The sequence below is a fragment of the Taurulus bubalis genome, assembly GCF_910589615.1.
Source record: "Taurulus bubalis genome assembly, chromosome: 6".
Taxonomy (NCBI): Eukaryota; Metazoa; Chordata; class Actinopteri; order Perciformes; family Cottidae; genus Taurulus; species Taurulus bubalis.
Genome location: NC_136594.1, coordinates 6426234 through 6441782, shown reverse-complemented (window position 1 = coordinate 6441782; position 15549 = coordinate 6426234). Strand labels below are relative to the sequence as shown.

At 43.8% G+C, this 15549-nt stretch overlaps 3 protein-coding genes across 3 annotated transcripts; 1 reads left to right on the top strand and 2 right to left on the bottom strand.

Moving 5' to 3' along the window:
- Window positions 1–338: 338 nt before the first annotated feature.
- LOC306737865 (stonustoxin subunit beta-like) lies at window positions 339–2856 on the top strand. Its single transcript, XM_079219668.1, has 4 exons — window positions 339–383; window positions 1205–1268; window positions 1703–1750; window positions 2299–2856. The coding sequence occupies exons 1-4, from the start codon at window positions 354–356 to the stop codon at window positions 2817–2819; spliced, it is 663 nt and encodes a 220-aa protein (XP_079075794.1). The 5' UTR covers window positions 339–353; the 3' UTR covers window positions 2820–2856.
- A 503-nt stretch (window positions 2857–3359) lies between these two features.
- Window positions 3360–8194, bottom strand: fbxl18 (F-box and leucine-rich repeat protein 18; the record flags this gene model as incomplete). Its single annotated transcript, XM_079219667.1, has 7 exons — window positions 3360–3531; window positions 3681–3899; window positions 4439–5517; window positions 5641–5776; window positions 6544–6893; window positions 7128–7325; window positions 8141–8194. 7 exons carry the CDS (start codon window positions 8192–8194, stop codon window positions 3375–3377), a joined length of 2193 nt encoding a protein of 730 aa, XP_079075793.1. The 3' UTR covers window positions 3360–3374.
- A 1831-nt stretch (window positions 8195–10025) lies between these two features.
- On the bottom strand, window positions 10026–13739 carry actb1 (actin, beta 1). The gene is made up of 7 exons (XM_079219634.1): window positions 13660–13739; window positions 12537–12662; window positions 12178–12417; window positions 11453–11699; window positions 11155–11346; window positions 10859–11040; window positions 10026–10693 (listed from the first exon to the last, which is right to left on the bottom strand). Exons 2-7 carry the CDS (start codon window positions 12657–12659, stop codon window positions 10550–10552), a joined length of 1128 nt encoding a protein of 375 aa, XP_079075760.1. The 5' UTR covers window positions 12660–12662; window positions 13660–13739; the 3' UTR covers window positions 10026–10549.
- Between the last annotated feature and the right edge of the window lie 1810 nt (window positions 13740–15549).

Sequence of the window (15549 nt, the reverse complement as noted above, 5' to 3'; positions counted from 1 at the left end):
GTTATTGAAACAGTTTAATCTACTCCGGATAGGACGTCCCACGTCGATCGACTACATCGGTGATTGATTCGTTTGCCTGAGCCGTTGACTTCACGTCCCTGAAGGTAGATCTACGCTCCTCCCCACAGCTGGTCACTAAATTGACTTCCTGGGGTAAAATGCGGAAGAATATATATATATATATATATATATATATATATATATATATATATATATATATATATATATATATATATATATATATATATATATATATATATATATATAGGCCGGTTTGATTTATTTAGAAAGAGACACAGTTGTCAGGGTCGACACCGGCTTCCGGGATACCATTTTTAATCAGTGTTACAGCAATGGAGGAGAGAGACGCAGCTGGAGCAATGGTAAAGTACATAGTTTTATAACAAGTGTTTAACACATTTTAATAGTGTGCGACTCATTACACGCTCATACTGTATTCAGACATGATTTGAAATGTTCATTTGTATTTTAAGAAACACTAAAATCTATGTTATCATTGTGTAATTCTGACAACATGAAATGTAAGTTTCTCACACACATTTAGAGGTCTGCTGAAGGCATTTATGATCAGAGTGCAGAAGTAGGCTATATCATCAGTCAACATTATTACCAAGGAAAGTCATATAACATTGTGCCAACTTGTCTCAGCAGGAGGCTCCAAAGTTCAATTCAAGAAGTGTGCCTTTCATAGACAGTCATTTATTGTAGTAATTAAAACGTCAGCCACAAAATAAGGGCATTGTGTGAATGATAGTTGCTGAAGTTTGGTTTGTGATCTATGGACAGCTTTATTGTTTCATCAGTTGAGTTAGTCATATATTTTTTAGGCTGTGAAGGAATAACTTTATTGTTGTAAATACTGTAATAATATTCAAATACCTTCTCCTAATGTTCCCGAACATATTATTAAATCCTGAGATGCTCAAGGCTCCTTCATATAGTTGCATGTTGAGTTAATATCTCTAACATTACTGTTTTAGGCACACACACAAAAGGTATTCCAACAAAAATAGAATTATGGGAGCAGTATTTTCCTATCAAAAATGATACCCTGTGTAGAGGATTCTTGAATCATTAATTTCAGAAGTTATAGAAAATATAAGAGAACAATTAAGTGAATGTGGGCATGCCTCAATAATATGTATTTTAGCCACACAGTTTTTGACAATGTTCTGTATTGCAGGAAATCTCAGAACAAGATCAGCAAGTTCCTTCCCATCCTGTATCTAACACCATGCCGGCTCCAGGTAAACAGCACACCCACTATACAAATGTACCAGCAGCCCACATGACTTTCATAAAAAACATGTTAGTGTTATCATTTCATCCAGATTGTTGATCAAATTCAAACAAAATCATATAATAATTTGATCTCATCATGTTCTGTTGTCCAGATGAATGGTTTTGCGTAAGCTACAATAAAATAAGCAAAAAGAGTCACAACATTTTCTGTTTGAATTAATCTGATGTTCATGGCTTTATTATGAGGGATTTTGAAGACATCTTCCATATTATGGAATACATTGGTGTTGCAAAATATCCTTCATAGTGTTTTGATGATTTTAGCTCTACATATTAGCACCTTTCCTCAGAGATACTTCAAAAGTAGTATTTATAAAAATGAGATGTTGAATGTGTGTGTGTGTGTGTGTGTGTGTGTGTGTGTGTGTGTGTGTGTCAGATGATTTACAGAGCGATGAACCTCAGACCAGAGAAGACTTCATAAAATGTGAGTCTTTTTGTATCTAAAAATGCAAAATAAACAGATAACTGTAACGTGCCATGGAAATCGGTTGCTCTTTAGGATACGAACATGCAGTTGAGCTTAGAAGCCAATAATGGCCCTGGTTGCACTCATTTTATAATTAATTGGACATATATTAAATATAAGTGGTTTCCCCTTATTTCCAGTCTGGTTTCATATTTATATGACAAATATGAGTGGTATCAATCTTCTCGTTTAATCTGCTGGATCTCTCTGCAAGAAAGCGAATTAGCCAATTTCCCAAAATGTCAAATTATTGCTTCAAAACACACACTTCTTTAAATCATCCCTGAAATAAAACACAGCCCGACGTTAGTTCCAGGTGTGTAAATGAAATGACTAATCAACGTTTGTTCGTCGACCCACGTCTCTCTCTCCTCTTTTTTGAGTGTTTACTTGTTTTTGATTTTTACCATGTCTCTTGTGTGTACTTTACCCCGTTTGCTGCTGTGCATTTCTCCACTGCGGGACTAATAAAGGAATATCTAATCTAATCTAATCTAATATCACAGATTACCGTCACCTCACCCTGGACCCGAACACGGCGTACAGAGAGATGGTTCTGTCTGAGGGGAACCGAAAGGTGGAGCTCACAGATACAGTGCAGGACTACCCCGAGCACCCGGACAGGTTCTCTCACCTCTATCAGGTGCTGTGTAAAGAGGGTCTCTCTGGACGCTGCTACTGGGAGGTGGAGTTCAAAGGATCTGTTGAAATAGCGGTGGCGTACAAAGATCTTGGCAGATCGGACTATTACGCAGAGTGTGCGTTCGGCTGCAACGACAAATCCTGGAGTTTAGACATAAACGGAAACACAAAGTGTTTCCGACACGAGGATGAGGAGACTGCGGTGCCGGAGCCTCGGTCCTCCAGAGTCGGCGTGTACCTCGATCACAAGGCCGGTAGCCTGACCTACTACTGCGTCTGTGACACGGCACTGCAGCTGCTGCACAGAGTAGAAACCACGTTCACTAAGCCGCTCTACCCCGGGTTGTGGGTCATAGACTCTGCCCAGCTGTGTGACCTGGAGTAGAGGTCCAGTCAAACAGCGTCGTGTGATGCAGGGCAATCTAGTGCTCGCTTCCAGCCGGTCTGAGTCCGCCACAGCACGTTAGCAAATTTGGGTCCACTGGCGATTGTGTTAATCACGATAATAATGGTACACAGACAATACTTAGATCATTTCAATGGAGTTTATTACAACATAATTTGATTCAGAAGTATCTGAACAAATACATCCCTTCATTTATATGTTTGGCACTTATTTTCAAAGTAACAGATATCGGTGAAGTAATAGACATTATTTATGATTGAAAGGCCTCAATTGAGAACCCCAACGGCATCAAATGGACAAAAGTCCTGGAACAACAAACCATCATTACTTTGTCAGGTAAATGAAAACAATCATGGTTGATGATGATGATGATTGTTGTAGAGCAGCCTGAAACCATTGTTGGTGAAACACATGGCACAGAAATCACTGTGCAGATGACAATCAGTCTTTCAATAAGTGACTTTTATTTCCTGTAGAATAAAATGGGTCTGAGCAGCTGTTGAGCACCAATCACACTGAAGCTTTCTGGTGATGTCACAATGGGGATAGATGTGGTGGTTGGGCCACGTGGCTCTGGAACAAAGTAATCCTGTCCAGCAGCGTTAGTGGGATGTCTCTAATGACCGAGGGCAGGTCTTCATGATGTAACGGATAGATGACCACGCTCAGAGCCGAGCGATCCGTTGAAAATCTAACGGACAGAGAGAGAGAACACAAGGAAAGGTTTCTTTAGCCATTTCAGAATCAGAACTGTTTATTGAATTCAACTCCTCTTCAAAACAAAAATCCAAACTATCACTTAAATGTTTGAGGATTTGTCTTCACACAAAAAGCACTGACCTGTCCAGCAGAGCTTTCTGCAGAGTGCGACAAGCCACTAAGGTGCCACCCATGAACATGTGGCACATGATGACGTGGCGGCATTGCTCCATGAAGGTTTCTGCGGCCGATGGGTCGAAGGTACCGCTGCGTGAGATAAGGCAGAGGCGCTGCAGCCGGGAGCAGCAGGACAGAGCCTCAAAGAATGAGGCGCTGGCATTCAGGTACGGCTGCTCCAACCTGAAACAAACACACACACACACACACACACACGTTCAATATAGAAAAACAGAAAGCTGAGCAGATGTGAACTCTTTTCATTAAATGCAGTCAGACTGAAGTTCTGCCCTGTATTTTATAGTGAATAGAAGGAACAACTTTACATGAAAAACAACAACTCTCCATCACACTACAAGCTAAATCTGAATGTATGGTTTTTCAGTTTGGGGGTTCTCGTAACTATCTGAAAAAATCTCAATGCATCTAATTTTTTTGTATGAGAAATTATATTTGGACTCTTTTTGTTTTTACAAAGTAAGCCGATCGTTTAGGTGGTTCAGAGTCTGCTTATCGCCCCACTGAGGAAAACTAACATTCGGATTAAATTATTAGTTCAAATAATAAATGAAATATGAGAATTGATAAATAAATAAATATTTTACTGAAAAGATGGACAATCCGTTAACTAAAGGGACATAATAATAATAATAATAATAATAATGATGACTGTAGAGTTTAGTAATAGAGTAAATAAAGGGTACACAAAGACATCCTCTAACCTGAGTTCCCGTAGCTGCGTGCACTGTTTGAGTGTGTCCAGCAAGGCAGGGGTGTAGTTCATGGTTTTTAGTGATCCCATGTTGGCAAGGGACAATACCTGTAGGTCTTTGCACTGCCGGGTCAGCTGTAACAGGCCTGTCCCCCTGAGAACCCCAGGGAGCCCGGCCAGAGTCAGACGATGCAATCGAGGCAAAGCCTCAAGCGCCGCCAAGTGTGCGTCACCAACTCCTCGTGCCCACGCACACATGCCGCGAGGCTCCACGCTGGCGCGCGTGCAAGGCTCAAGCCGAGGCAGCGCGGAGACGAAACCCGGACCAATGAGCTCTAAGGTCTCTAAAAAAGGGCAGCCGGCTAAGAGCAGAGTGAGCCCTGAAATGCTGTCCCCCGACAGAGAGGACTCTGTATCGGGCTTGAAATTCTGGATCCCCAGACGTGGCAGCTTCTTCAGCCCCAGGAACAACGGAGAGGGAGACGTGTTGTTTGAACTGATTTGAAGTGTGTTTAAGCCGTCTGACAGAGCGCAGGCAGGCAGAGTGAGAGAGCGCAGGTGTGCGAGTTTGGCCAAGCTGGCACACAGGTGCGTTTCCCCACCCAGCCCAGCAGAGTTTTCGTGATGATAGTGTGTGTGCATCAGGTTCAGTTGTTTCACGTTGGAACAGCCGACTGCCAACCGGCTCATTGTCGCAGGAACCAGCTGATCCTCCACGCTCCTGCACTCAGAGTACAGGACCTTGTTGATCCCGCTGAGGTTCAGGCTAGTCAGCTGCGTGGCGTCTTTGACTCCTCCCTCCAGCAACGACTGGAACACCTGCGGCCACAGCGCTGGGCAGCGGCTGAAGCTCAGGTGCTTTGGACTGTTTCCCTCCAGGGCTCGCTTGAGGGACAAGGAATCCAGCCAGGACCGAGGGAGCTGCAGGGCCTCCAGGTCCCCGCGCTGGCCCAAGCTCTGGGCCAGCGAGGGAGCAGCGGGCCAGTGTGCCGGGTTTGGGCCAGGAATCGACACAAGGAAAACTCGGAGACGCTTCGGCACATGAACGCTGAACACTGCCAAGTAGAGGAGGAGCAAGGTCTGGTTTACCTAAGGACGTGAACACACAGACACACCAATTACAAAACCACACAGTATTGAAGCGTGTACTGCAGATATATACGAGAGCACAGTACTGTACATGCACATGCACATGAACGCTAACACACTCACCTCCCCCGGAGCCAGCCTGGCAGTGAACTCCTCCAGCTGCTGGTAATGCGGCACACTGCTCTGACCCATCATTAACTGACAGCAAACACCGATACCCTCTCTGGTCACATCGGAGATGTCAAACTGCAGCATCAGCCTGCAAGGCAGAGACACACATTTAACAATGTAGCAGTAAAATAGTCACACAAAGTCTTTAGACGAAGCGACAAGAACTTGAATGCCAGTTACATTTAGCGTGGTGTCGCTAAACTCAACCAATGGACCAAATGCATCCAGTGGGCTGATGTCTGGTCCGACATCACCAGACCAGAAATGTGCTTTGAAGTGACAAGTAAATGCAAATTGGCTTCTGAAATAACTAACTTTAAGATTTGATTTTGACACAAAGCACGAGCAGGTGAGGAATTGCACTTGTGCATTTTAGCCGTGCTAGCTAGTAGCTAGGGATGGCTATGACGGTGATGAATTGGCACACAACTTTGTAGACATGGTCCCCAGAGGATACATCCTGCTGACTATGGGGACCCTCTGACTTTTTTGCTGGCGCCACCTAGAGGTTGACTTTTGTCACTCAAAGGGCTGTCATCAAATGATCAGTCTACTAATTTTGTTGATTTAATCAGATCTGTAAAACTGAGTTTCTTGACAAAGAATCAGAAAAAGCACCACTAAATCTACCAGAATTTACTCAAAATTTGTTTGGGGAAATAAATAAAAAAGCATGAAAAAATGACGACAGTAAGATGTCCCTACTATGGTTTGTAATTAAATGTATCCAAAGCTATTGTATTGCTACATACAATCATGTTCAGCTCAGGATGAACTGTGATCTTGTTACTTTTCATCAAGCACCAACACTTGAATTTGTCATGTGAGATCTCAGTAATCTTGACAGATTCTTACTTGCGGAGTTGGGCGCAACATGGCACCACACCATAACTCGGCGTCAACAGTGTCTGTCTGAGCTCTGACAGGCGGCTCAGTGAATCCACGGCCTCCGAGCTGAGCTGAGCCGAGTTGAAGCCTGCCGTCACATCAAAAGCGAGGGATCTGAGCAGACAGAGGGAGGAGAGGAGACGGGAGAGACGCAGGGAAGTGAGGCGACAGCCGGTGACATCGAGGTGCGTCACTCCTCTGCAGCGAGCGAGAAGCTCCATTGTAGAGCCAGCCAGCCAGTAGCAACCATTCAGGCTGAGAGACTGCACGTGATTGGCCAACCGCTTTAATATGTGGCGAACCAATAGATCGTCAGCCTGGAGGAAACAAAGGACTCATTTTATTAAATCCAGCTGTTAGAATGAAACAAATACTCCACTGTGTCGTTGAAGAAATGCTTTCAAAATACACAGAAGGATCCACACGCACACGCACACACACACACATAGAAAACTAGACATCTTCAGTGAAACGATCTTGAAACATGCCTCATCAGTTCAAAAGATGAAGAGAAAAAAGAAAGTCTGTAAAAATGTATTCAACAGCTTTACCAGATACTCCTCAGACAGGCTGACGTTTGTGAGCAGGGTCTTATCGTGGCACAGTGTGTGTAACTTGTGGCAGACGTTCGTCACGTTCCGCATCAGGTCACACACTGGAACATGGCGGAGGATGCACAGCAGGATCTCGTCGGATAAATCGGACATCCCCACCGAGGTGGAGGATATTGTGTCCTCGTCAAATACAGCCTGAGACAAACAGCAAGCGGTGTCACGATTAAAAGCTTTTAGACCCTCCGTGTATTCAGTCAACCTTTAGGTAGTATTACCATAACGGCCAAGATGCTGCAAATCCTGGTGGTATCAACTCCCAATTCTTGATATTTTGTAATTGAGGTCCAACAAAGAGACAGCAGCTGGTATTAAGACCCTATTTTATGACAATTTGTCATTCATATTGTGGTAGCTCTCCATTTAATGTCTGGTTGTATTCAGCCATTGTAGACAATGCTGCACATCATTAGTGGGACTGCTTTATGGCAACACGGTTTATATATGTATATATCATTTTGCATCAGTATTAGTTATTTGGGAGTATTTCATTAGCTGGATTTGGCAAAAATCCTATCTGGTTATGATATTGTTACATTTCAATATTTGAAATACCTCAACTGACTTTTGAATAATAATAAATATATGACAACGATATGGATACTACATCAATAAAATCACATGTATTAATAGTGCTCCATCTTATACATATCCCTTATGAACCAGGGTTATAGTTGGAAGTATCAATGGGCGGAAACACCTACAACAATAGTACAATTTGGGATTAAAAGATGATGCCATTACCAGCGACATATTGTAGCAATGGTCAAACGCGTTCATATCAGTATTTTACTAAACCGTCTACGCGTATTAACCAAACTTGTTTGAACAATTTAGCAGGAATCTGTGACGGTCTGACCTAACGTCGCGTTAATGTTAGCTAACGTTAGTTCTGTTGCCCAGCGGCACCGTTAAATGTAAACGGGTTGTCGAGGTTTTCTCGGTTTTCTCACTTGTACAATTTGTCGGTCCATGTCCTCTGAAATCCCTCTCACGGTCCCGCTCATGGTCACCAGGATTCGTTGTATTTTAATTTGATTTTAGATGTTCATCCGGCCGCCCAGCGATTCATTTTCCGATGAAACCGCTTTCCGTCGGACCAAAGGCGGTGTCACCGGGTGTAACAGCCATCCGTTGACAGGACGGACCACTATCGCTGCTGCACAGGGACGGGAGTCTGTCAGTGACGGACCTACTTCCGGTCGGTCCAAAAAATAAGTTGCTGTCAGGCCGATCTGAATTTTTTTTAATGTATTTTTTTTAAGGAATTTTCCATTTCTCACAGCATGAATTGAATTTAAAATATCCTTCAACAAAGTGTAGATTTCCAAAGAATGCCAGGAATTAAAAAAAAGTGTTCATATTAGTTAAAAAAAAGAGATATTAATGATACCACAACAAGTAAAATTCCTGCATTCAAAAAAACAAAACAAAAACATAATTATTATCAATTCAATGTATCAAAAGTATAATTATTAATTAGGCAGCAGAAGGACCTCGGTCAGTGTGATATAAAATTATTGGATTCTTGTGAACCATTTTATGTTGTAGCTTGTCACAACTAAGATGACTTCTTATTCTGTTGGATAGTTTAATCTATAACAAGTCATTCATAATGCACCATACTTTTTTGTAAAATTAGTATATATTTTATGTAAAACCTTGATCTTTAAAGTGGCTAGTACATATAGCTGTGTGTGGTGTAAAAAGTTAAATGTTTGCCTCTGAAATATAGGAGAGTAGAAGTATAGCAAAGATTTGGGTTTAATTTATGGACAGAAAAATTAAGAGCTACAAACTAGTTCTCTAGTAATACTGTATTATCCAAAGTGGGACAAACTAATATCAAATTTGCAGTTTGTTAAAAAGTGTCTGTCAACAGTTATCTAATAATCAGTAAATACGGCTCAAACCATGAAAAGATCGTTATATTAAAATTTGTTAATGTGACCTAATATTTCAATATTATAAAATATGACTCATTTGTAGTCCGTGCCACAAAGTTGGATCATATTTAATATATAATCACTTCACTAATTTAGATGTCCACATGATGGCACTGCAACAAAAAGGTGACTAAGCAGTTACGCTCCTTTAAACTAACATTTAGGGAGATTCATTGGCAATAGAATACATTAGTGCACAAACCCATGGGTCACATTACAATGACTACTTCCACTTCTTATACAGTCTACTTGTTTTATAGCGACTTTGTAAACTGTTGCCCCCAACAATATTTAGATATAAATTCTAATCCTGTTAGGGACCTTTTAAGCAATTATTTTGTCATGTAGAAAAGCAGCACATTGATTAGAGTCCCTCCTAGTTGGACTAATATCCTAAAGGCCACTGTGGTTCTCCAACACTCAGAGTAGGCAGAGGGGTATTTAGTTAGCTTTTAATAATGGTACTTAGTTTCGATGACGACAAGTTTTATGGATGGACCAAAATTATAACATTGCCTTCCAGACTTTAATATCGTTTGGAACCGTTAACAGATGGTTTTGTTGAAGCTTACTTTCCTTCCGCCTGATGCAAATTCAAGGATGCAATTAATTAACCTTTCGATTCTTCCCTAGTATAGAACTATCACAGAAGATTTGACTGTTATAGTAAACTAGTGAGCCATGACAGTGACACCAGGACAATGAAACTGAAGCAACGACATGGAATAGAGCAGCAGTCGTTTTATTTACTGTGACAAGGTAAAAGGTGACCTTTAAGCTTCAGAGTGTAAAGCAACTTGTGTTTAACTCGCATCAACTTAAATTAAAGCGTGCAATTGACACAATGCAAATTCTTAGCTGATCAAACTGAATAAACACCAAGTAGACAGACTGGAATCTCAGACATGTGCGCTTTATTGGGTTGTAGTGTAAACCAGAGGCTTGAAGCCCCGGCACAATCCTTCTCACACCCCCATACAAGGTAGAAGCTTTGTCTTTTGCATAATGACAAACAAACTGGACCAAGTATTGGTTAAGGCTGAAAGTACAAAAACAAAAGATTACATAATTTACATAAGCAATACTATGTCTGTTGGGCAGTGGGCCCACCAGAGAAAAACCTTCATAGAGGCAAATAAGGTGGTGAACAAACACATCTGGAATGACCTACACAAACACGACAATGGACATCATGTTCCTCACACATTCACACCGCCTGGGACGCCCTGTACTTCCTAAAGAGTTTCTCCCCATCAGGGGGCATGGTGCCATAGCCATAGTGATGAGGGGAAATGGGAAGTGGCGTTGCGGGCTCGGCATACACCAGTGTGTTGGTGTAGGCATGTATGCCGAGCCAGTCGTTTGGGTTTGTAGCAGTGTGTGTTTCGGGGGATGGAGGGGGACTGACAAGTCTCTTTAGAAGCACTTCCTGTGGACAATGCTGGGGCCGGACTCGTCGTACTCCTGCTTGCTGATCCACATCTGCTGGAAGGTGGACAGGGAGGCTAGGATGGAGCCACCGATCCATACGGAGTACTTCCTCTCGGGGGGAGCAATGATCTGCAGGGGGCAAAAGAAAAAAAAAAAGGTGGCAAGTCAATTAAATGCAAGAGCGCTTGAATGCTGAATTAACCACGGTTGTCCACCAGGTGTCACCAGAGGTAAAGAGCCTTCTGGAACACCACATTGTTTTGCCATGATTTCTTTTTGTGCGACTAGTCATACCTTGATCTTCATGGTGGTGGGTGCCAGGGAAGTGATTTCCTTCTGCATACGGTCAGCGATGCCAGGGTACATGGTGGTACCTCCGGACATCACGGTGTTGGCGTAAAGGTCCTTACGGATGTCCACGTCGCACTTCATGATGCTGTTGAAGGTGGTTTCATGGATACCGCAAGACTCCATACCTGTGAGAGGACGGAGAGAAGAAAGTGAGTTCTGTGTTCCACATACCCGACGACAACCCGCTATGCGTCACAAAAGTTTAACTCCCTCTGCGTTTGTTCCCAGACTGAACCTACCGAGGAAAGAGGGCTGGAAGAGGGCCTCGGGGCAACGGAACCTCTCGTTTCCGATGGTGATGACCTGTCCGTCAGGCAGCTCGTAGCTCTTCTCCAGGGATGAAGAGGAGGCAGCAGTACCCATTTCTTGCTCAAAGTCCAGTGCAACGTAGCACAGCTTCTCCTTAATGTCACGCACAATCTCACGCTCAGCTGCAAGACAAGACATTTTACAGTCAGTCCCAGGTTGTCGTTTCTCATTAGTTTTTGCCCCTCATGCTTCAAATGTCAATTTATTTTGAATGGTTTGTGTGCCAACCTGTGGTGGTGAAGCTGTAACCCCTCTCAGTCAGGATCTTCATGAGGTAGTCAGTGAGGTCTCTGCCAGCCAGGTCCAACCTGAGGATGGCGTGGGGCAGGGCGTAGCCTTCATAGATGGGCACTGTGTGGGTCACACCGTCACCAGAGTCCATGACGATACCGGTGGTACGGCCGGAGGCGTACAGGGAGAGCACAGCCTGGATGGCCACATACATGGCAGGGGTGTTGAAGGTCTCAAACATGATCTGGAGGAGAGAAGAGACGAGACATGAGTCGATGTAACCTGACGTAATATAGTGCGGGTTAGTACAGAAAAGCACAGCACACTGGCCTGTTTTGTTTAGAGTATAAAACCCAGTTGTTCAATCACTTTTAGTTGACTGTGCCGCAACCTGCTCTACAGTCATCTGGTGCATCATGCAGACACCAGTGTAGTTAAGACTTTTCATCTACTTAAAACAAGCCTGATTTGAACACAGCAGTAATCATGCTGCAAAAAAGTCAATCCTGATGCATCACAGTGCAGAGAGATAGAAACCTGAAGCTTCCGCAGAGATGAAAAGATCAGCATGGGATTAAAGAAACCTGGAGATTGAAGGAGCAGGAGGAAATGGACAGATTGAGCAGAGGAAGAAATGCCTGAGCGGCCACACATGTTTCTGCTGCGGGGCTCTGCAGGTGGGGAGAGAGGGTTTTACTGTGTGAGGGAGGGGGGGTCTTTACCTGGGTCATCTTTTCCCTGTTGGCCTTGGGGTTCAGGGGAGCCTCTGTGAGCAGGACCGGGTGCTCCTCGGGGGCAACTCTCAGCTCATTGTAGAAGGTGTGATGCCAGATCTTCTCCATGTCGTCCCAGTTGGTCACGATGCCGTGCTCAATGGGGTACTTCAGGGTCAGGATTCCCCTTTTGCTCTGGGCCTCGTCGCCAACATAGCTGTCTTTCTGGCCCATACCGACCATCACTCCCTAGTAAAGAAAAATCAGAAGAAACAAAAAGTTTAAAATCAAGATTAAAACAGAAATTTAAGAATGTAATGTTCTTTTGTTACAAGCTTTGTCATTTATATACTATGTGGAAGCTGTACCTGATGTCTGGGACGGCCAACAATGGAGGGGAACACGGCACGTGGAGCATCGTCTCCTGCAAAGCCAGCTTTGCACATACCGGATCCGTTGTCAACAACGAGGGCGGCGATTTCGTCTTCCATTTTCTGGGCAGAGAGGAGGGACACAAAGAGAAGGGTGGGTGGGGGTGGTGGTGAGCTAATGTTGAACACTGAACACTCTGTGACGGTCCTGGGTTACATCTGGCACACATCAAATGGGTTAAAGCCTCGTCGTTATGGAGACTGGACGCTGGATGTCGCAGTGGCGCAGGTCCCAGAGCAGAGACAAAAGGCTGCTTCACCACTCGGCTGGCCATGCCCATATAAGGCAAAAGAGAGCAGCGGCTGAGAGACAACGAGCAGCCCGGTCCGTGTGTAGTTAACATCAACCCCCCCACACACACATACACACAGCACGGCCACTCCCTTCGTCAGAAAACGGTGTCGCTTTAAAAATAGTAAAAAAAAAAAGAAAAAAAAAAGTGAATTACTTCCACCCATCATCAGGTGTTCCTTTGTGTCCTGATCACCATAGTTAAGACTACTTATAATAAACGGTCGTATTGCATTGTCATATTTATGTGACCGTTCAGTATTATAAATTAAATCCGTCTATGCAATCTGTGTGACAAATCTGAGACCAGACCCAGACAGCGTGTCAAAGCCAAAGCTGACATGTAAACGAGAAGGTCAAGCCCTCTCAATTTATTTTAAACGCAGTCTGATTTGTTAAACTGATGAAGTGATGACAGCGTGGAGAGCCGGGGTTATCATTTACACCATCTGAGACATGTAAACGGCAGCATGCCGACAAACACACACACACACACACACACACACACACACACACACACACACACACACACAACCGATACACAACACATAGACGTCCCCTCAATTTGTAGCAATTATCAGAAACATTTTAAAATCTATGAGTGACCGAATTTAAGTCAGCTGTTCCAACTCGAGAAACCCTCGTGTCATTAACATGCAAGCTGCAATATCACACACACACACACTCACGCATGCATGCATACGTTGAATAAACGCATTTAAAACAAAACACACGCCCAAACTTCTTCGTCTTGCAGTTGCGTCTTACCCGTTTCGAGGGAGGAGGGTTATCGGCTTAGGAGGGCTGTGACTGCGCGCTACACTCCGGTAGGGTTTAGTGTCTGAACCTGACTGCAATGGAGGCCAATAAATTGCAGGGTTTTATGTGAGCCGGCGCTGCAGCCCCTTTCCATAAAAGGAGAACTTTCCGCTCAGCGGCCTCTGATTGGTCCAGCCGCGTCCACTGGGTGTGGCCCATGCAGATAACGCTCCTGCGCTCCCGACGAGCCGGAGGAGACGAGCAGCATGGAGATCATAACCTATGTTCTATTAAGTATTAATCTGGGGTTCAATAAAACACATGTCATACATCATGCATCTTTATTTATTATGATGGGGGACATCGGGATGAGACAAATGACACACAGCTGGCTCCTTGAAACAAGTTGAAATATGTGCTTTCATGTTATTGTCTATTGAGCTGATTAGCACATTGTGTATGTAATGCAGTCCACCCCTGTTATAGTTTTACTTCCTGACATGAGCCACATCCTACACGTTTTCTCTCAACTGCATTTGATTCATCTGCCCGTGTTGCTATCTTTCTGTTTTATTATTGTGCATTGGAAGGAAAAGTGCAGATTACTATAGGCAAGAAGATCCATGATCGATCTCATTTAAGATGAGGGATGTGAGGGAATGAGACTCAAACTAGATTGCACTGAAGACTGTGCTAATGCATTTGCAAATTCATGGAAGACACTGGTGGCTGGTAGTGCCAGGAGGTGGGGTGGTTCCAGTATCAGGGTCACTGACAGCACTGTTAACACCCTGATTAACACGTCTACCCTGACATACCAGTGTCTCTCTCACTCTCTCTCTCTCTCTCTCTCTCACACACACACACTCATGCAGAGTGATAGTGATACATGTTGTCACGCTTAGCTGAGGTATGTTTACAGCAAACACTCAGGAGGCCGTAGATCACTTATCTCTCATCACTTGTTTCACCAGTTTCAGGGAGTGGAGGCCCGATCAGCCTCGCTTGCCTTAATGAGGCATATTGGACAGGTGTGTAATTTTGGAATTTACCTATTTGTGGTTTCGAAATGAAAACCCCGAGGCCTATTATGAAACTATTACTGAGGAATGTGACACACTTTGATATGTACTTACACACCTGCTCATGCACACACCCGTGTGCGCATAAGGCTTGTGCGTCTCCAACCTGAAGTTCTCATTTATATTCATTATTATGATAACACACTTGAACGTTGCCATGCAAAGTTCATGTTATAAATCGACAGGAGACTTTAAGTGGGTGGGTATGGGTTGCAGTTTTAACTCAATAAGGGCACCCGGACAAAGACACATAAACTTATGCTAGGAATTCTCATTGGCTCTTTGTGTTCCTAATAAGGGTATTTGATAGCCGGCTCGCCAAAGGAGACAGGAAGTAGGTTTCAGAGTGCTTCACTTCTGTCAGATGCACACAGGAAGTGACCGGACAGACCTTCAAACACACACACATGCCCATATGTCATCTGGTCCGGAGCAGCTAAGGATAACATAGAAGGAAGAGGGGGAGTGAATTATCTAATCAGGGAATTGGATTTTCAGAGTGGCATTATCCTTTTCTAGACAGACACTGAACACGCACACACACGCACACACTCTCACACACACACACCAAGTATAGACCCAGGGCAGGACAACCATCCCTTTAAGTGTTTCTTTGGATGACATCCATATAAGGAGATATTGGAGCTAGTCACATGGGGGGGAAGAATGCACTGCTCAAGTCATGTGACCAGTCTGAGGAAATGAATGAATCTCCCTTTTTAAGGCTGTGCATGTGTATAGCTGAGTGTGGGTGAATGTGCGTTCTGCTTTAGGATGGATTTCTGTATCCTTCTCCAGCACCTAGAGATTAATATGT

What these genes read in the sequence shown, in the direction of transcription:
- LOC306737865 (XM_079219668.1), top strand. Translation starts at nt 354, where the DNA reads ATGGAGGAGAGAGACGCAGCTGGAGCAATG. An exon ending in GAGACGCAGCTGGAGCAATG is followed by an intron (nt 384 to 1,204) that starts GTAAAGTACATA and finishes TCTGTATTGCAG; the next exon opens with GAAATCTCAGAACAAGATCA. An exon ending in CAGAGAAGACTTCATAAAAT is followed by an intron (nt 1,751 to 2,298) that starts GTGAGTCTTTTT and finishes CTAATATCACAG; the next exon opens with ATTACCGTCACCTCACCCTG.
- actb1 (XM_079219634.1), bottom strand. Translation starts at nt 12,659, where the DNA reads ATGGAAGACGAAATCGCCGCCCTCGTTGTTGACAACGGATCCGGTATG. An exon ending in ACAGGGAAAAGATGACCCAG is followed by an intron (nt 11,700 to 12,177) that starts GTAAAGACCCCC and finishes TCTCTCCTCCAG; the next exon opens with ATCATGTTTGAGACCTTCAA. An exon ending in TTACAGCTTCACCACCACAG is followed by an intron (nt 11,347 to 11,452) that starts GTTGGCACACAA and finishes CTTGTCTTGCAG; the next exon opens with CTGAGCGTGAGATTGTGCGT.